The sequence below is a fragment of the Pyrus communis genome, chromosome 1, assembly GCF_041283825.1.
Source record: "Pyrus communis isolate YQ-2024b chromosome 1, ASM4128382v1, whole genome shotgun sequence".
NCBI classification, from domain to species: domain Eukaryota; kingdom Viridiplantae; phylum Streptophyta; class Magnoliopsida; order Rosales; family Rosaceae; genus Pyrus; species Pyrus communis.
Genome location: NC_142565.1, coordinates 23,312,925 through 23,334,812, shown reverse-complemented (window position 1 = coordinate 23,334,812; position 21,888 = coordinate 23,312,925). Strand labels below are relative to the sequence as shown.

At 36.2% G+C, this 21,888-nt stretch overlaps 3 protein-coding genes across 12 annotated transcripts; all 3 read right to left on the bottom strand.

Annotated features, from left to right (window-relative positions):
- Nucleotides 1-2,104: 2,104 nt before the first annotated feature.
- On the bottom strand, nt 2,105-7,492 carry LOC148699389 (uncharacterized). Of its 10 annotated transcripts, XM_088699815.1 has the most exons (8): nt 7,057-7,492; nt 6,827-6,880; nt 6,177-6,223; nt 5,959-6,059; nt 5,694-5,748; nt 4,322-4,400; nt 4,201-4,238; nt 2,105-2,180 (listed from the first exon to the last, which is right to left on the bottom strand). In XM_088699815.1, the coding sequence occupies exons 2-6, from the start codon at nt 6,856-6,858 to the stop codon at nt 4,363-4,365; spliced, it is 273 nt and encodes a 90-aa protein (XP_088555941.1). In that variant the 5' UTR covers nt 6,859-6,880; nt 7,057-7,492; the 3' UTR covers nt 2,105-2,180; nt 4,201-4,238; nt 4,322-4,362. The 10 variants fall into 10 exon arrangements, 5 of the variants coding, with proteins under 5 accessions (XP_088555941.1, XP_088555942.1, XP_088555932.1 ...); XR_015966442.1 differs by lacking the exon at nt 5,694-5,748; XM_088699816.1 differs by having other exon boundaries at nt 6,827-7,475.
- Nucleotides 7,493-14,085: 6,593 nt separating this feature from the next.
- On the bottom strand, nt 14,086-17,466 carry LOC148699388 (amino-acid permease BAT1 homolog). The gene is made up of 7 exons (XM_088699800.1): nt 17,233-17,466; nt 16,891-17,073; nt 16,609-16,728; nt 16,333-16,524; nt 15,649-15,954; nt 15,377-15,559; nt 14,086-14,821 (listed from the first exon to the last, which is right to left on the bottom strand). The coding sequence occupies exons 1-7, from the start codon at nt 17,332-17,334 to the stop codon at nt 14,330-14,332; spliced, it is 1,578 nt and encodes a 525-aa protein (XP_088555926.1). The 5' UTR covers nt 17,335-17,466; the 3' UTR covers nt 14,086-14,329.
- Nucleotides 17,467-18,723: 1,257 nt separating this feature from the next.
- Nucleotides 18,724-20,807, bottom strand: LOC148699387 (Photosystem II reaction center PsbP family protein). The gene is made up of 3 exons (XM_088699796.1): nt 20,340-20,807; nt 20,066-20,221; nt 18,724-19,138 (listed from the first exon to the last, which is right to left on the bottom strand). The coding sequence occupies exons 1-3, from the start codon at nt 20,694-20,696 to the stop codon at nt 18,878-18,880; spliced, it is 774 nt and encodes a 257-aa protein (XP_088555922.1). The 5' UTR covers nt 20,697-20,807; the 3' UTR covers nt 18,724-18,877.
- Between the last annotated feature and the right edge of the window lie 1,081 nt (nt 20,808-21,888).

Sequence of the window (21,888 nt, the reverse complement as noted above, 5' to 3'; positions counted from 1 at the left end):
ATTCAGTTTTGTCATTTGAATGACGTAGGTTGATAGTTGGAACCTAAATTTGTTACGATACGTTACTTGATAAAAATGTGAATCGATGATCCGACCGTTGGATCGTCACCAAAATTGGATACATTATAATACGAAATATTTAAAGATCATACGAATTTATGGATCGGGAATCCGACGTACGGATCTTCCTGAATTGGATTTGTAAGTTAGTAAAACAAATGTTCACGGCCACTTGTTTTAGGCAATTGGCGGATATCTGACCGTTGGATCGTAATGAAATTTTAATATGTTATTCTAGAAACATATTGTGGATCGTTGGGAGTTGCGGATTGAAAATCTGATATGCGGATCTTCCGGGTCAAGTTATACAGGGTTGTAAACCCTACTGTCGATCTTTGATCGACGGTTGACTTGTGGTCAATGGGTCTCAAACTATTTTAGAATGTCGTTGAGGTTGTGTTTTATGTGAATTACGTATTCTTCGAATAAGAGTTCTGAGATGTGATTTGATAATTGATCACAGAGACCAATCATTCAGGACGTCTCGATGTGTGCGCTAGAGAATCATAGTGTGGACTCCAGGTGAGTGGATCTTTTCCTTTTTATCGTACATATTGTTGAGAGTTCTATCGACACTTTTAAATTTATTAGGTATATTACCTTCGTATAATTATTGTGAATGCTTGAAGTACCTATATGAACTACGAATGGCTTCATCCCTGTCTAGGGTACGTAGGCAGTCTAACGAGACGTTAGATGCAGCCATAAAATATTTGAGACAAAAGCCTTGCTTGGGAAATTGAGTAATGCGAAGGAAATTGGTAAAGGCAAGTTTTAGTTTTATGAATTAGTTTGTTAAATTAGTGTTAATTGGGTTGTCATGGATAATTATCCCTGAATATAAGTAGTTTGGAAGTAGGACGTTATTGATTGTACACTTCTCACTGTATTGTTTATAATCGAAAATGCTACGACATGGTTGAGTATTAGATTGCATCATGGTATATCCATATGTATATTACTTGCATATAATTATTGGGAATGCTTTCAAGTGCAAAGGTGAACTCAGGACACCCAGGTAAGTTCAGGTGAGTTTATAGTATTAGTTGAATCGATTGAGTTATAGTATGACTACAGTTATGTGTTAGGCAACTTCGATACTGTCGTACTGGTTGCCATGAGTTCCACATGTTATATTGAGATGCATTGAGAGCTCATAAACCTGCACCCTGGTGTTAGTGCTCCCGCCCGTGGCCAGGGCATAGTCCTTCACATGATGTTCACCTCCCGCACCTTACGCTCACCTTGGATTCAAGGTAGGTGCACAATCCTGTCGTACAGACCACTTTAGGTGGTTCCGATTCGTAGGTGACCCGCGATTATTCGCCCAGTCTTCACGTGATCGTAGCACTTGAGCGTATTTATTTACACCCAGTCTTGTCGTAAAGACCACTTTAGGTAGTTCCAACTCGTGTGAAGGTATACTTATTGAGCTATTGGCTAGCCAGGGTTGATGAGATATGGATAAGTCGTACAGGTCACTATAGGTGACTCCGACTTATATGCTAGCCATGATTGATCAGATCTGGATAAGTCGTACAGGTCACTATAGATGACTCCGACTTATACGCTAGCCAAGATTGATGAGATATGGATAAGTCGTACAGGTCACTATAGGTGACTCCGACTTATATGCTAGCCATGATTGATGAGATATGGATAAGTTGTACATATCATTTTAGATGACTCTGACTGATATATCACTTTATATTGATTTAGTTCATTTGGCCTACTTATTAATGTATGGTGGAGTTGATGGCAAACCGTGGTTTTGGTCATTTCTGAGTATGGTTTGGACATGTATATATGTTGTACTGTCTTATGGAAAACGATACGGGTTTTACATTTAGGGGCATTACTTTTAGAGAGGTAATAACTTTGGGAAGCTTGGTTTTATTGCTTACTCACACCTTCTGTTTGGTGCCCTCCAGGTTTTAGCTGCTGAGTTTGTATCGATAAGAATCTGTGGCGAATCTTAGTATTGATGGATATTTCTGAGGGTATGATTCTTACTCACACTACTGTACCTTACTTATGCTTTGACAATAAATTCATCACATTCCCTCGGTGAAATTTTCTATGTGTTCAATGTCGTACCTCTTTGGTTTTAGCATCAAAAGCTGCAACAAAATTTGAAGAAGAAAAATGTCATTGGAATTGTACTGAATTTGAAGGGGGAAAATGTAGAAAAAGCTAAGCATATTGAGTGTGATAGGAGCATATTTATGCGACTTAAATGGCTTGTTCTCGTACATTTACGTTATGTTTCTTTAGTTATTTTAGTACTTTAAGCTATTTTCGTGTGTTTGTAGGTCCAAAGGGCTAAAGGAGCAAAAAGATGCATTTTGGAGACTTTTGGAGCACTTTTGGGCTAAGGACGGATAGCTTATGCTTGAAGCCAAAGTGTTGGACGAAATTGAAGACCTAATTGGAGCCAAAGTGTTGGAACCTTGTTCTCTTTAGTTTTAGGACATTTAAACCTTTCCTAATCCCAATCATGCCATGCATAACACACATCCATTCTAACACATTGTCATTGCACATGCATTTCCTTCATTAGTTAACCCACATGCACTTATCACTTATCATCACCACAAATCATATCACTTAATCACTTATCACTTATCATCACCACTTAACCACTTATCATATCATAACCACATATCATATCACTTATCACTTATCACTTAACATATCATCCACCTACTTCACCTATAACATCCACCTACTTCACCTACAACATCCACTTCACCTACAACATCCACCTACTTCACCTACAAATGACATAGCCATATGTTCCCTCCACTACTCCTATAAATACCCTTGCATTCATTCATTCAGAAACATCTCATTTCATACACAACACACCACAAACACATCCCTTTCTCTCTTAGCCGTGAGTCTCCCTTAGAATCCAAAAACCATCTTTCCATTTCCATCACTCCTCACTCCATTCCACACTTCCATTCCCCCAAACCAACTATCCTTAGACCTTATGCTACAATAAAGAGGAAGAGAAGAGGGCCTAAACGTTCATACAATTCAAGTTTGAGTTGTTGGAATGTTTAGGTGTTTCTTTGATTTCAATGTTTAAATTCAATTCTCTTTGTTTTGTAATATGAGGAATGGAAGAGAAGAGTGCCTAAACGTTCATACAATTCAAGTTTGAGTTGTTGGAATGTTTAGGTGTTTCTTTGATTTCAAAGTTATGAGGAACTAAACCCCTTTTTGGCTAGGGGTGATTTCAATACCATGATTATTTATGTGATATGAATTGATGAATTCCGGTTATGAACTCTTGATTCGTGAATGCAATTGGCTTAACTATTTGATGATTAACTTATTTGTGTTTGTTGATTGAGGGTCGACACTTAATTAGCATGCATGAATATGTGGCTAAAGTTTAAGGAGGTTTCACATAATCGTTACTAACTTATACTTGAAAGTAGTAAAGGTCGCTTGTCACGATCGCGTTAAGTTTAATTCTTAGCATGAGTAACATGATGTCATAGTTGCAAATGCTTTGTCAATGCTTATGGTTTTCATTATTCTTAATGATCTTCGATTGTATCTCTATTATGATGACATGTAGGGAACTTTTGAGAATGTTTTGGGTTGTCGAATGATGCCATCCAATCCAATAATATAAGGAAAATCTGAGGGTTAACTAGTGATGTCACGGTTAATTTGGGGCATTGTCGTTCATAATTCAATGAAGGAATAACTGGAAATTGATTCATATGCATAAATATCATGTGTAGAGAAAGAACCCTTAGCTAGCTTCCCATCCATTCATTTCCGTCAAATCCATATTTACAATTTGTTTTGTTTCCAAGTATTCATTTTAGTTTAAATTCGTCCAAATCCAATTCCCCCCTATTTCGTTGAAGTCTTAGTCTTAATCTTTCTTATTTTTAGTTTTGCTTTCTTCGAGCATTAAATAGTGTTTTATATTGTGTTTTTATGTTTTTAAGTCAATTTAGAAGGTTTTAGCAAGCCCTCCTAATCCCCGGTCTAGAACGATCCCTCACTTATCCATTCTACTACAATTGTCAAACGAGGGTTTAATTTGAGTGTCAAGTAATTCTCGCATCAGAGTGCCAAGCTTCTCATAATATTTATTGCCAACACTATCAACACCTGCAAGTCTTGCCCCAATACTGTGGATCTTAGTTTGCCTAAAGCAATCAAATAAAATTTGTTAGATACACTAGAGACACAAGAATGACAAATGCAACACTCGAATTCACAAAATACTTGCCTTACAAATGCAAACAACGTTTTCTTGTCAAATGCACGTTCTCATTTTACCAGCGTAATCATACTTTCAACTTTCAACACTGGACATTACATAATCAAGTTACAAAATATCATTTCTCCAAGGCCCAGGACAGATGCACCCAAACAAGAAATATGAATGTAATCGAAGTTACAAATGCAAGACCTAACGTGTATATGGAAGTTGAAAGGTCGGTTATACATAGTAAAACCAAAACAAAGCAGAATCACTGAAAACGTATGTTTTGACAGGAAACTAAGCATATAGTGTATATATATCATGTGCACGTGGTACACATGGTATGCATGTCGTGTGCATACAGTATATATAGTGCGTATTTACATATTTGGTACTCTTCGCATTAAGGTAGTTTAGGACATGGTAGGCACTCAAGATAACAAGGATACATGGTCTTCATGTTTCTCATCATATAATAGTTAGCAAATACATTGCACAACCATATTACATTGCTTAACAATATAGTAGTCGTTGATAATTTATGGTTGTCACAGCCCAACGCATTCAACTAAAGTTACTGAGCAGTTAATTCATTCAATGGAAAAACAGACATAATACAATCAAAGCATCTAGCACATTAACATTCAATTCAACCATCTTTGGCAGAGTAAAGTATAATAAAAAAATCATTTACATAGGTTTCTTTCTAAGAATAAGATTCCCAATTTATAATAACTTGAGCTATATTTATTAATCATAGCACAAGTTATAAAGATTTGATATTTTCAATATAGAGCTATAATTGTTTTATGTTACATTCAAAACAAAGGAAACAAATAATGAGAGTGGAAAGCATTAGGCCATCTCCAACTGAAGGGTCCAGAGGGTAGAAAATAGCCCAAAAACCGTCTCCAACCGAGGGCCAGGCCAAACGGCTTGTGGGCCCCACTAGAAAAAAAAGGGCCAAAGGGCCAACTGGCTGGCCCAAGGGAACCAGCTAGCCAACCCCGGGCTAGGCCATAGATTCAAAACCAACAGCTAGGTGATGTCAGCATGATTTGGTCAAAGTTGGGGTGTTCATTTTATAAGCATGTTTCCTTGTTCATTCATCTCCCATGGCCGATGTGAGACAATTATAATGGGTGTAGTTGTAGTTCCTTCCATAAGCATGGTCCTTTCACAATTTATTTTAAATATTTAATTATATTACATGAAATTTTCTGTAGTTGTAGTTTTTAAATTTAAATAATAAATTATGTTTGGCCCTATGACCCTCGGTTGGAGATGGTTTTTTATCATAGGGCTGTGTTTGGCCTATGGCCCTCTGGCCCCTTGGTTGGAGATGGTAAGAAATACATGCATTATTCATTAAAATATTAATTTCTTGGAGGGCCACCTAGAAACTTGAAGGTGCCCCTGGAGTCGTCCATTGAACTCACATTATCGCCATCCTATGCGACCATACAACATGTTTCAATTAGATTCAGATAGAAGTAATAAAACATGAATTACATGCATAAGAAATCTTATATGGAAATAAAACATTATTATCCGGACTTGAGGAAGAATGAAATCATCAGTCCCCCAGAAAGTAGTAGACATAAAAAGCAATATAAACTCAACTAAGTCTTAATCCGACTTTACACAAACGCAACCCTTACCTTCTGAATACGTGCACGCTCCTGTGCATAGGTGGCTTCGGGTTCCCTAGTTAAAACAATATCCTTCAGATGACATGCTTCATTCGAACCATGTAGCAGTCCTTTAGTGGGAGATGATCGAGTTATTGATATCAAACTCAACCAGTTAAAACAAACAAAGTTAACAAACTCCAACATATTCTTTGACTAACATTGACTCTAACATATAAGAAACTAACCAAGTCTTGACCGTTGATCTTTGATGATTGTCAGGAGGTCTTTACTCCTAAAAATTGATAAGGTTGGTCCATCACAAATGACATAGAGATAAGGAACAAGTAGAAAACTATAAGCTTTAGTCATTTGCAGCACCCCAAACTCAGAAGTCATATCCTTATTACTATTGAGATTATTAAGGTAAATATTGCATTCTTATAACACCATATGCTTCTTCTATTGAACTGAAATCAATAACATCCAATATTATGAAAACTATATAAGCTCATAAAGAACCAGTACAAGTCTAGAAAGTTCATTAAACTACAGATTAGGCACATCTAAACATAAAACTGGTTCAAGGACCACTTATAATAAAAACCCATAATTCTCTACCCACAAGAACTAAAAGTTATGAATAAACATGCAGCAGAATAATAACTACGACAATCACCATGCGGTACACCAGTACCGATAATTTGTACTTGGTTAAACTATTATTGAATTTGTTCTGTTATGTCCTCAACAAGTGTAGTTAACAAGTTTGATTACAATACTTAAAATTAAATCTAATCAATACTTAAAATAAACACAAGTACACATGCCGAACGTGAGTTAACAGAGTAACAAAACTCACATGCTTTTCTTTTTGACAAAAACAAAATTATCAAACCTGAATCTTCTCTTCTCAGCCTCTAACCACATGCCGCTTCTCAATGTTAAATTCCTAAGAAAACAACAAGAGTAACCACCCACAACCACCGCAATTAGATACTCAAATACTTACAGAAACATGATTGCTCAGACTTACAAAATTGGATCAAATTAGGATGAAATTTAGGTTTAGGAAAATGTAAGAATTGGGGAAAGAGAAGCGAATTATGAGAAAATCGGGAGACGTACTCATATGAAAACGAATGTAATTGCTAAAGGTGATTTGGGCGGCGGCGGCGATAAGCGTCTCTGTGGGGCCTCTGGTGACGATATGTAGCACTTGGTGGACTCCATTGTCTTTTTCCTTCAGACAAAGATATATATATATATAGATAGAGAGAGAGAGAAAGATAGAGACTCTAGAGCATTTACAGAAATTGGAAATGGGTTTGAACTTTGCGGATCGCTATCTGCTATCAAACTCAAGTACAACTCTCGCACGTTAAAACCCAGATTGCAGATTGAAAGGGGCTTAGGGTTACGGTTAGTAATTTGTCAAGAAATTGAATGCGGATTGGGATGAAGAGAGTGTAGAAATCGTACACAGAGAGAGAGAGAGAGAGGAGAGATGAGAGGAATCAGAAAACGGAAAGAATTAACTCATTGATATATTACATTATAAATTGTGGGAAAAATCTTATTTCTGTCCCATTTTGTCCATGGCATGTGCGTGCTTGTGCATGTTGAAAATATCATATTTCTGTTTTAAAATTATGAAAATATCCTATTTTTAGGTATTTTTCTAGAAAGAATTGCATAATTATATGGGAATACATAAATTGTAAAATAAAGTGACAAATAGATTATAAAATATTAGTACATATTGAAAACATAGAGAATAAGCATATAATGAGTGTTCATCCAAATATTCAACAAGTCTTTTATATTTTATTTAAAAAATAAAATAAAATGCAAAACAAAAGTTAATGATTTTTTGTCTAAGTGACAGTCACAACATAGGCGGGTCTAGGCCCACGCCTAAGTAGGTCTAGGCGCTCTTTCTTAATTTTCAAATGCCTAGAGATTAATCGAAACGGTAGTCAGCCGCCTAGCGCCTAGACGGCACTAGGCGACGATTTTTTAGAACAATGATTATTGTTATTTCGATAGTGTGGATATTGTGATAATTAATGTTGATTATATGCATATGTAATTGCATATTGGAGTGGCAGAATTTTATTGGAATATTTGAGATTGGGATATGGAAATTGAACCATCTTTTATGTGGTTATGTTCGACTCTCGTAGGTACCAGCATGAGTGGCAAAAGTGAAATTATAGGAATGGTATGAAGTAGTGGGGAATCTAGAGACCAAGAGGAGAACAAGATGACCAACAAAAAGGGAAACTTGGGATTACAGGATTACGAGTGCTAGTTTGTATAATAGAGCATTCGGATCATCGCTGCAGTGGTAAAATGTATGGTATGGGACGTGCATGTCCGCTTGTTTTATTATATAAATTAACGGGATGGGTAATTGAAGCTAAACTGCATTCATGATATATAATATATGTTTGATAACATGATATATTTGATTTATTTGTTGCATGACACTCGGTTTAGTCTTGACAATTATCCTTGATAAGATTTATGTCCCTACTAAGCTATGGCTTTGTTCACCCTATACATTTTAGGCCTTGCAAGTTCGGTACAAGCTAACGAAGGGTAAATGAGTTGAGGTTGTGTTGTATGAGGTATTTAATGGTTTTATATTCATTTTTGTACTTGTGTAAGGTTTTTTAGGTTATTGGAATAAGAGAAGTTTGTTTTTGTTTTATTTTTACTTTTACTTGCGCGCTAGACGCGGGGTTTCATTTTTACACCGACCCCATGTCCAAAGTGACATGAACTTACCTTAAAGAAATTATCGAGGGAGACACCAAGCAAGGGAGAGACCTAACGAGAGATGGGGATGGGAGAGCCCGAGAGGGAGAGGGAGAGAGAGAAAGTGAACCATTGTTATTGCCAAAATTAGATTAACCAAAATTAACCCAATTAAGTTTCAAATTTTAATGCTCGCAAGTGTACGAATCGTAGTATAGTATAGTAGGAAAGCACAAGATCATTCCAACTAAGATTGATGTAATTCTAATTATCCAACTAATTTAAATTGCACTTGAATTGCAATTGAACGATTGACGAATTGAGAAAGAACTTTGAAATTGTAAATGTAAATAAAAAATCAAATGAGCTTAAATAAGTGACGAGAACAACAAAGAAATCAAATTATAAATCATTGTGAAAGACACTAGAGCATCCAATTCACCATAACCAATCCAAATCCATTCCAACAGTTAATCATTAACGAGTAATCATCCTTCTTGACAGTCTAGTTCCTCTAATTCATATAGTACCTATGACATCCAGATTACTACGTATACCCCTATGTGCTAACAATCTATGGCATCCAGATTACTAAACACATATGAATTCATTACAATTTGGGAACTAACTAAGGACCACATCAAACCTAGTGTATGGCATCTACATCAAGGAATTCATGGTACCCTTTGCAGGACGCTAGAACATAATTAACAACGTGGCATCTGCGTTAACTTGCATCACATACACTCAGTTCAAACCAAAGTGGTGGCTAGTCACCAAGATTAAAATCAAGCTCATAAGCACATCAAAATGATACTCAATGAATGAAAATTCATAAATAATTAAACTGAGAAATTAAGAATTCATAGTTAGGCTACATCATAACTCTAACGAAAAGAAATTAGTTCTGAAATATAACCGGAAATATTATTGAATCCATAAAATTAAGAAGAAAACTAAGTTTAGAAAAACTCTTGAAAAGCCCTTGGTTTACCGTAGCCTTCTTGCCATGCCTTTTCTTTCCCAATGATGATCAGTTTGCCTCCCTTTAATTCCTCTTCTTTTTCTCTTTCTTTAATGAATAAAGTGAAGGAAAAAATTTGTCCTAGCTAAGAACATGTGAGAACATTTGAACACGTATGCAAACTAATTACACTTTAAAGTAAGCATGCATTCAAAAATAATTCTAAGGCCCATGACTTTCAAAGCCTAGTGAATGTTGAAACACAAGATTCTTTAACAACATTAAAAAGAAGAAAGGATTTTGAGATTCATTACCCTTTGTATTTGTATTTTTTGGAAAATTGCGGAAAGCTTGCATTCAAATTTGGCTCTTTGAGCAGGGCCTCGACATTGAAGGTCGAATTATTGTAAGTCTGTTTTCTTTTTCTTCTGTTTTTGCAAACGACATTTGAATTATGCTCAACTATGTATAATAGTTATTTTATGTTGTTACACTACTCATGATTACTAATCTTATACCAAGCTTCTTTGATACATTTTGCAGAATGACATTTGAGGAATTTCCCAAAACTCAATTGTTATTTTTTCTTCATGCCTGAACGACTTCACAACTTTATAAGGTCTTTTGTTTGTGGGTTGTATCGTCAAATCTTTTGATGTAAAAAATTTACCAAAGTTTTCATTGTAAATAATATTAATCTTCTATCACACAATGTTTTATATATTTTTAAAATAAGTTTTCATACAATTTCTAATCTCACAGCAACGCATGGACAACAATATCTAGTAATATTCTATTCTAACGATGATATTAAATATTCCCTCTGCATGCCAACAACCAGACGGACTAAAAATTCGATCCAATTGTCTACATCAAAACTTCTCTTTCAACACCTTTTTCGAGTGTGATGAGAGATCGAGGAGATAATATATGTAGACTTCACAACCCCAAAAAAGAACAAATGTAGAATGCTTTTGAATTTAAGAATCAAAAAGAAATTAGCGAAATTGCATAGCTGCCAAACACTGTATACATTTTTTTACGCTGAATTAATTGTTTGGAGCTTCAGAAACTCAAACCAAACATTCCTCGATTGATCTCATACTTCTGGGCATATTGATGGTTTTAGCACGATCGTCACAAGATCAAACTGTAATGTCGTTAAAATATTAATTACTATGTAGTAGTGTCGGGAGAAATAGCTCACCAAAGAGAATAAGAGAATCTGTTTCATGTTGAATTATTTGTTTAGAGGAATGAATCCTCCTTTTATAGACTTCATCATAGCTTTTCTAAAGAGTTCTGAGATTTCTCATAATTGTTTTTATCCTTTTATGATAAGACTCATAACTTATAAAAAAGTATAACTCTTATGATAAGTCATACTTCTTATCACACCATTTGTTTAAGTGTATATCAGTACACCAATCTTATGGTGCACCTTCACACATCAAATACACACATAGTAAAGCCAACATCATCATTATCATATTTCAACATCTCCCACTTGATCTTGATGATGTAAGATCCCGTTGGCTACACAGATTGGATATCATTTGGATATCATTACTGAGAATCAAATCATGATTACACTTGACTTTCCAACTGTAGTTTACAAGCATTTGTAAACTTTCGTCAGTCGGTGGTTTGGTTTATACGTGCGCACGCTTTGACCACTATTACTGACGGGGCTTGTACTAGCGACTCCATTTTATTATCTTTCAAGTAAATCAGCACCATTACTCTTTACTAGGAAAATATCATCCGTACCTAGTTTTAATGGCGACTTCAGTGAAGTCACCCTTGACTTGCGTTGAAATTTCGATCAAGTACTTTCTCCTAAGCCAATCTAGAGGCTTCCTTGATACACCTTATCAACAACTTTACACACCATGCATCAAGATGTTATACAAATTCGAACTTAATGCCTATAAATGGATTTTACATACAAGAAGATCTGTTATAACTTCGTTACCTTGCTAGTGCCCCTCTATCTTTTATCCGACCAATCAATCAAATAGATTCACATCAAATTGTTTATTTCAAGCGTCCCCAAAATCCCTCCAATGATGCCCATACTGCATGCGCCGACTACAACATCTGGATGATTCCAACTTGTACTCACACTCCTATGAATTACCTTTCAGAGCAATCATTTGGTCATATGATCGGCTGCCACTTTAGCTGAGGGTGTGTGGTTGACTCTCTCTGTTGGACTTTTGAGCCTCCATGTCCCGCATCGGTGAACATAGGTTTCCCAAGGGCATTTATATATGTTTTGTCTTTTATACTAGTAGTTAGGATTTGGACCATTTGGTAATAGATTGAAGGCTTGGGTCTTATGGTTGTGTGGATTAGGCTTGTGTAATATAACTTTATATAATTAAATATTAATTAATCAAGACTTGGACATTCATCATCTCCGCAAACCCCATCACTCACACTTATCGCTGCTCAGTAGAGACCTCGAATCCCAAACCACTTTTCATCCTCTTTTTCCGTCGTTGAAGTTTCTTGTCTCCGTCTAGCACACACTTAATTCTTTCCTCCAACCTTTCTATGGATTGTAGCCCAAATCTTACCTAGCCTCTCTCCACCACAGCTATCACACCCCACCCACCATTATTTATTTATTATTTTAAATTATGTTTTGTTTGTTTTTCAAACTTTTTGTAATTAATTCAATAAGGATTTAAAAATCTTCTTTTAAAAGGATAAATATATTATTAACATTTTTATTAAATGGTAGGTGAAGGAATAAGATATTCGGATGAGAATATCTACTCTTTGTTATTCTTTTGTGGCTTGTGAACTTTTAGCTAGTCGAAGACTGCCATCTCTATTACTACATGATCCCACAACTTTGGTAAATTATTCAAAAGTATCGAGACTTGTATTTCATTAGAAATAGGATGACCAACATCAAAAATATCTCTTGCCATAATCTCCATCTTGGTAATATGATCCACCATGATATCATTCTTAGACATACGTGTCCCATTGTACTTCTCAAGAAGTAATTGAATATAAGTTTGAGATTTGGGACCGTACTTGTCTTTAAGAATATCCATCATCTTCCTTGCATTTTGTGTATCTCTCATACAGAGAAATCAAATCATCTTCCATATGGTTGAGAATTATGGCACGAGCCATTTCATTATCCTTCTCCCACTTTGTAAAAGCATGAGAATCCTAGACGAATGCCTCATCTTGAATTGTATACAGAATTTTCTGGTGGGTAAGAAGATAAGTAACCCTGCTCTTCCGAATATGATGATTGATATTATTGAGCCTCTCAATTTTGATTGATTCATTTCACAAATTAAATGATACTAAATATTAAATTTAACCACAAACATTGAGGAAAATAGAAATAGAATAAGTACAGAAAGCAGATGTAAGTCAAGTAAAGAAAGCATTTTTGCATGTCGTCGTCGTCGGCATTTTTGTATGTAAGTACAGAAAGCAAATGCAACCTTTTGCAAGAGACGTGTTGACTACCTAAAGCTAATTTATCCTTTACATGTATAGTTTGCTTTCCCACCGCCAATGATCATTTCATGTTTTAGCTTAGACCCTGTATTTCAAAATAGCTTAAACCCCTTAAAATGCAAATTGTTAGCTTATATAGGCCCTTTATGCAAAGAGATCCTCATTTTATACATATAGGCCCTTTATGCAAAGGGATCTCCATTTTTTCCAAAAAATGGGGACTAGGTGTGGGGTTCACTTCACATCGAACTTCAATTATCCCAACCGTCTAGTTTGTAAGTCTCAATTCATAGATCATCCTTGCAAAAATACAATTTAATCCAAAATCATTTGCTTATTTAACTATTAAGATAAAATTTCATTGTTTCTTATATAACAAAGTATTCGTTAATATTTTTTAACCCAATTAGATGTCTTAAATATTTCCGATTTGGCTAATATTTTGTAAGGATGATCTATGAGGTGCAACTTGAAAAATAGACTGTTCGGATCGTTAAAATTCGATGTCGTGTGGATCCCACAACTAATCCCCATTTTTATGAAAAAAATAGGGATCCCTTCCTTTAAAGGCTTCCTATATATATCTATCCAAAAATCATCAACTTGTCAAGTGAGTTATAAAACATCCTACTAAATTCCCGCCTTCATAAGAATACCCGCCACCTATTCTTTGGTCTTTGAAAAAAGTTGACGATCCACCAAAAAATCAATTGCCAAATATAGAGAGTAGCCCAACCTACCCTTCATCCATCAATGTGACAGTCTTCACGAGGTGAAACATTAAATGGATCATATGTTATCCATTTTATGTTAAAATTTTATTTGATTAGTAGGATATATTGTTTAATGTACCATATTGATCCTCTCACCGGAAGTTATAGAATTAAATGACAATATACATACATATATATATATATATATATATATATATATATATATATATATGTATATCTATCCATCCATTAGTAATATAGGCACACTAAGCCGCGAGCTTAGAGTGACAACGAATGCTCGGTTTCCTGTTCTTTCAAGTTACATACTTACATGCCTCCTCATCAAATGGATTATTGCTTAGTGATCCTAGATTTGAAGTGCAAAAAGACAGAGAAATAAGAAGCTACAGAATGCTAGGAAAGTTTCGAATCTACTTCCGGAAGATGATCAAACTTCGGGAATGAACGGTCATACCTTTCCGTTTTCAGTTTCAATGTTTCTAACAGGTCCTTTGAACCATTTCCTTGCATCCAACATCCACCAAAGCATTACTAGACCCAATCCCACACTCAAAGCAACAGGTGCATAATTGAATGTATTCCAAGTAATTGGGTAGAAAGTCGGGAGGAGGAAGACCGAACAGGTATAACAAATCCACAGGAAGGCAATCAAGCAAATTGGCCTTCTAGCTTTCCCCAAGTAAAATGGTCCAGCGTTGAAGTTCTTCTCAGGCATTACAAATCTTGCAAAGATTGGAACTGCATATCCTCCTACCCATCCAATTGTACATATCGAAGTTATGGCAGTGAAGACTACATTGACTTTCAAGATTGGAAGTCCGAGAAGAATGCAGATCGCTGCACAGAGCCACACTGCATTTGAAGGAACTTTGTGTTTGGGGTGCAATTTTTGCCATACAGACGAAAATGGAAGACCTTGGTCTCGTGATAGAGCATATACCTGAAAATACCACTTAAAGTTCAATACTGCTATCCAAAAGAAAGACAATTTAAGACAGTTAAGGATAGAGTATAATTCTAACTGCGTAATGGAGATAAAAGCGACTAATTCCCATTTTTTTATCACACAATTTAGAAGCACATATTCAGTCTTTGTAGCCTAAAAATTGCTTTTTCGGATGTTCACAGATTATTCATACTGATTAAAACAGAAGATATTTGTTAAAAAGTTATTCTTTTCCCTCATGCTCAACCATTCAAATTCAAGCTATGAAGAGCCACACCAAAACCTTTGCGAGCAAATGATCAGCAAATAAAAGACTATTCTATATGTAATCATGTGCTTTCGGATGAATATGTAAGATCTCAATACAGAAAAACAGACTAGAGATAAAAGAATCACCAACGCGCAAGGTAGTAAACAGCCTAAACTGTAAAAAATTGCTTTAGCAGTGCCCAGCAGAGTGCTTTAGTAAATCTAATATCAAGCTTCTGCGCTCCGAAAGCGAACAAAACAATTATGGAATTTTAGGAGAAAAAAGGCAAGGGTATTTACCACTCTGGCAGCACTAGTGGTAATTGAAAGCCCACCGAAGAAGAAGGAAGCCCAAATGATGCATAGTAAAATGATTGCTCCTGTGGAACTCTGATACCTCCCATGAAATGCATCGTAGAGTATTTGAGCTGGCACAAATGTTCCAGCAGTCTCGTTGGTTGGATCATATAGGTAGCTAAAATCCTGAGTGAAAAATTTGGAGTCTCAGTTCAGTGTCCATTTGTGAGTTGCTCGACAAGGATTAGACTAAAATTAGCCATTAGATACCGTACCTGAATGCTGAAAGTAAGTGCCAAGATGTATGCCCACCCAAACACTGATATGATAGCAATGCTAGATAGAATAGCAATAGGACCGTTCTTGTCTGCTCCTTTGGTTTCTTCGGTTAGATGTGCTGCAGCATCATATCCATATAATGAATACTGACTAACAAGAAAGGATAGAATCACTGCATAAGGTTTGCTTGATATCCCAGTCTGCTCAGAAGCCACTTCGAAATTTGTGAACACATATGATGCTGACTGTGTCGTCATTGCTACCAGGGGAAGTGTTATCACAATAACCAGCCCTCCAATGACCTGCCAACAAAAATTTGAAACCAATGTTTCATATCAGATAACGTTACTGATCAATTTCACAACAGACAAAACGAAAGTTTATCTGCAAATTTGAAAGAAAATGTATTATAAAATGATTCTTCATACTGTGCATATACACTTAATATTGAAAAAGGGATTCGGTATTACTACGATTAATATCATATTTTTGTTCTCCATCTGTGTATATCTTCTGACTGCTTGTTATGCATACATTTTTATTCATAAAGGTATACGAAGAACCAGCACCTTCTGATGTTAATATAGTATCAATTACAGTATACAATACAGTTATCATATATGCTAACTTCCCAAACAAAATGATAAGGAAGCACGCAAGTAGCCGGAATATGATTTTACCTGCCACCATATCGAGATTATGTCAATAAAGGCAATTACTTCTAGCGCAAATGTGTTGAGAAACGCCCATATAACAGTGAGTCCAATGTACATGCATAAGAATAGCCATTTCGGCGCAAGATATCCTCCATCTTTATTTGTCCCAGTGGATAACAAAATGATACTTTGCAGCGTTTGCGATCCTGCATATGCCTTTCAAATCAAGTTAAGATTAAGTAGCTCAAAATTAAACCGATACTTCACCAATTTCTTCTCTCAAAGTTAAAGGATTAGTACCTGAGTGCCTATGCCGGCAATGAGGCCTACCGTCTCAAGCCAAGCGCAGCACCATGAGGCAAGTGGACCCCATTTGGGGCCGGCTAAATGGGCAGCCCAGAAGTAAAGAGAACCTGTAGTCTGTTTCAAGTTTCGACCAAGCAAAGAGGGAGTAAGTTGTCTAAGCATGAAAATTATCAGTAATTAAGAGGATATGCTAACAAGTGCTCGAGTGCACGTATAATGTGTGTATATAAATATAAAAAGGACTTGGAAATGGAAAAGTGAGGAGGGCGGACAAACTGGGAAAGAGGAGCAGATCTCTGCCATGGCAACTCCTACAAAGCAGGTGAAAAATGAAACGACCACCCATCCCCACACAAGGCTTGCAGGACCTGCATATAAAAGGCTTGAGCCATACAAGGGAGTAATTCCGGTGAAAAGTGTCATTGTCGAGAATGAAATTGCCAGAGTTTTGAACAAAGTCTGCAATCCAATCAATTGATGAAGCTCGAGTTAATAAGAAAGATTCCATCAGAGATAATTAGATATGCAACAGAAAAAGCATATTATATATATATATATATATATATATATATATATGTATGTATGTATGTATAATTTATAGGCAGGTAGTGAACTGACCATCTCTCGTCTGAGTTCTTGCTTGTAACCAAGCTCGTTAAGGCGCCTTTCCCCTGAATCCATCTCTTGGATCCGTGACGCATCTACTTCGTTGTGCACCATGGATATGTATATTCAAGAATAATGCACTTGCTGGTTATTTAGCTCTAAAATCAAACTAACAAAGCAGCTGCTTATATATATGCAACTAGGTTTTACTTTTCAACCCCTTTTATCTTTATGGCTGAATATTCATATATGACTGGGTTTTCAGTTTTCGGTTTTCACACTAGGAAGGAATAAATTAACAAGCTAGAGAGAGAGAGAGAGAGAGAGAGTTTGGGTCAACCAAGCAAGCCAAGCAGCATGTATAAAACTCAGAGACTGACTTTAGGTGGGTTTTCACACTAGGAAGGAATAAATTAACAAGCTAGAGAGAGAGAGAGAGAGAGAGAGAGAGAGAGTTTGGTTCAACCAAGCAACTGTATAAAACTCAGAGACTGACTTTAGGTGAGGTGATGATGCCTTGTTCCAGCAAAACTCAAACGGAGTTGCCAGATTTGAACTTCGCTTATTGAACAATTAAAAATACGTTGAGCATTATTCTCTTAAGCTCAACACACACTAATGAGCGGTGGAGATTTAGCTAAATCTTATTAAATCTCAATCGCTTATTTGTGAAAAATGATATGCGGGATAGGTTGGATTGGAAATTTGGATGTGTGCTTTGGAATTCTTTATGTAGAATTGAAGAAAGTCAACACGCAAATTGTTGAGTGCATCACAGTATATTTATTAATACGCTAGATTTCATGCTTCACATTCATTTAAAAAAAAATCCTTGACCCATATTTTTCGTTCATTTAAAAGATTTATCATCCAATTCCGATCCAATGAGATCTAATGACAATTCGACCATATCGGGTCTAGATCCAACCTTATATTATTTTTTTAATTTTTTTTTTTAAGTTCAACTATATATTTTACACGAATACATAGTAATTCAAGGTTATACCGAACAAAAATCCCTTAAGAGTCACTCCACCACTAGTCATCGATTCACTACACCTCGGCACCGCCCCATTAATTTTTTTTTTTTTTTTCCTTCTAAGTACATCGATATTTTTACACTAGGAGGAGGGGGAGTTCGGCTAAGCCACACAATGAACAGCTTAATTTGGTATTAAATTCGTCATCCATGAGATTCAAACTTAACACTTCTCACTTCTGAGCGAAGAGACCACCAGACCAGAGCACCGCCCCATTACTTGGCGCCCCAAGTTCTATTTGTGTGGGTGAGGACTTGCCAAAAGAGGATGGGGAAAACTTACTGAATTTGTGAGAGGAATCGAGAATGGAGGATGCGTGATAAAAATAAGTACACCTTTTCTATTTCTACGTATTGTACCGTGCTGTTGTATCCGGTAACGACATTGAGATAGTTGAAGGCGACGTCGCAGATTCGCAACAGATCTCCGTCGTCTTGTGGTTCCTTATTCAATGCCTCGGAAATCAGACACAAAGGTACCATATTACTTTCATTCAATGTAGTTCCAAAATACCATTTTGCTCTCTTTCAGAGTATGTTGACAAGACAAGTATTTACTTGAGCCAAGGGCAAAAATAGTAAAGCACGCAGTCGTGGCGGAACAAAGTGCAGTGATAATTATGTCAAAGGTGCTACATCAAAGGAATGAAGAACTTGTTCTAGCATTGTTCTTGTACGGGAGTCGAGAGGACTCTCTGGTTTGTCTGAGTAAGTAATATTTACGAGGTAGAGCTTCTTTGAGGCCACAAATGCAGCTGAAAATATCCTCTTCATCCCTCCTCTTGTACTATCGACTTCATACTCAAACTCGTATACTTGAAGGCCACCCTGGCCTGGTCTCTCAGCATATCCAATAACCACAACATCTTTTGTACTTTCCTGTATGAACACAGAGAAGATGCGCTTAAGCAGACTGTTTCCATACTTCAAAGACAAGAAACATGAGACGCAAAAAATAAATATAAACATAAAATTAAAGAGAGAAGAGAAGCCACTGTAAGTTCGATCCAGGACCATTCAGCCAAACTTGTATTTTTGATCAAAACTGCCATCATTATGTTCAAACCCTCAAATTCTAATTATCCTTCTGGTCTTTATAGATCCAAAGGGGCGTATCCAACCCAAGAAACAACGAACAGCTCATGTACCTTAATCATGCAGTTCAAATTCAGAGTGGAACAATTAAAACTTCAGCCATCAGTTACCGTCCTGTCCTGAATTTATCTACTTTTGATATAAAAAAACAGAAACTTTTTTTTTTGTTTAAAAAAAAGGGGGTATAAATCAACATATCCACTGTTCTTGTTCTTATGCCAACAAAGACAAAAATAGTGCTTACTGGAAATGAAAAAGCCTACTTTAGGCGCCTCAGACTCTGAGTGGACACAATTCCATGTCAAACGTGCATCCCTAAACAGATATCCTTCACACAGTCGAATCATTTCTTGTCCTAACCCTATTCGAGGGATGCTAGAACGAAATGCAAAGGGTCACATAGGCATAATCTCCATTCCTCAACAAAATGCGGACGCCCAGTTAAAAAAATCGCCGGTATGTTCTGTTCAATCATATTATAGCAGGCATTAATTCATTTGGGTTTCCAAAATGCAGTTTTTGTTTTAGCATTTAATCAAATCAACACAGAATTACGCAATTTAATCGGTTTTGCTTTTTCTTTTCTCAAATCTAAAATCAGATAATGATACGTACAAGGTGGGAATCAAACATCATCCACCAGCAACTTCAGACATAAAAGACAATAGTAGGCAGCATAATTTGACATTACAGGGAAGCAAAAATACTGACCTTGCGCCTTTCGGCCTGTATAAGCTTATCAGCAACAAATTGAGGACTGCCGAACTCTCCAAGATTGGTAAGGCGAACCGGATTGACGACAACGCCAACATTATTGCTCCCATTGTTTGGCTCTTCAAACAGAACAGTTGCCCCCGCTTTATCAACCTGACACCATCCATAAGTAACCATTGTCAATGTCACTCCACAGAACAAAATGCACTTCTATTCATACATGTGTGTGTAATATATATATGTATATGCGTACATAAGGTGGAAGCTTTACCTTTAACCAAGAGGATGGGCGGAGGAGGGTGAAACCCTGGTCGGAATCAGTATACCTCTGAAGCTCCAATTGCTGAGCAGGAATGGCGTTTTGGAGGTTGGGCAAACACCCATTTAAGAAAATGGCAACAACAGAGAGGCCGAGGCTTCTCCTGCTCAAGTAATTTGGAGGAGGATGAGATTCAGCGCGTCTTTGAAGAAGCAAACAAGCTGCTCTGGGCATTGGTTTTTTGGAGGAGGAGGGTTTGGAAGAAGAAGAAGAAGAAGAAGAAGAAGAAGAAGGAGGAGGAGAGATGAATGGAGGAATTGGGTGGTGGTGGTTTGAGAGGGGAGAGCAATCGCAAATGTGCAAGGCCATCACTTGTCAACTGACTAGCGGTGGGATGCCAATCAACCAACCAAAACCAACTACTGCACTTTATTAACGGTGGATGCCAATCAACCAAAACCAAAACCAACACGGTGCATTACGGTACTGAGGGAATAATCCAATATTAAAAAGGGAGTTTTAACGAAAAGTTCAAGTTACTGTTCATTTTAACGAAAAATCATATTTTTACACTAAAATGTCAATCTTAGTACTATTCACTTTACCCTTTATTTTGTCCATATCATTAAAACTCAAAGTTTTCAAGCTCCTTTCATTTTTAAAACTAATGAAAAGGGCTTGAAAACTTTGAGTTTTAATGATATGGACAAAATAAAGGGTAAAGTGAATAATACCAGGATTGACTTTTTAGTGTAAAAATGTGGTTTTTCGTTAAAGTGAACATGATTTTTCGTTAAAACTCCCATATTAAAACCTAAATTTTTTGAGAAATTAATAAAAAGTCCTTGGAAACTTTCATTTAACCTTTAGGACAAAAGTTTTTCAAAATACTTATACTATCCTTCAACGTATTTAGACAGCTTGGTCCCTTACAAAATCAGAAACAAAAGACATCAGACATAAATAAATGTTATACAAAAGTGGTTGTAGCAAGTAGACAAGCATGCACAAAAATTCACGTGGTCTTCATTAAAACAAATGCAAAAGAAGAGAAGAAGACAAAACAATGGCAACCACAAAAGAAAGAAAAGGACAAGCTTTAGAAACAGTGTCAAAAAGTTAAATATATTTTACACCATCCATCTGTGAAGTTTTTCTTTTGTAACCTAGCAGTCCCAAATAGCTATAAAAATGGAGTTTCATTCACTATAAACAACACATGAACACCTAAACTCGAACACCTACACATGACTACCACACCTCAATCTGCAACACACTCAAGCATAGAGCATCTGAAGCCTTCCTAGCATCCCTTGTAAACTTTTCTTGGAAACACTTTGTAATTATCTTCTGTATATCACTTAAAGTCCAAGTGTACACATTCAAACAATCTCCAAGTCTTAAGTAAATTTCTTCTTTTCTTTCTTTTAGTGCGTTCTTTTAATTAGACTTCTAGTCCAAAACAAGAAAACACTGTTGTAGTATATTATTAACCTACTAAACTGACGATCATACTTTGTTCAAGCACTCAGTTATAGTTGAATGCTTGCCATACAAATAA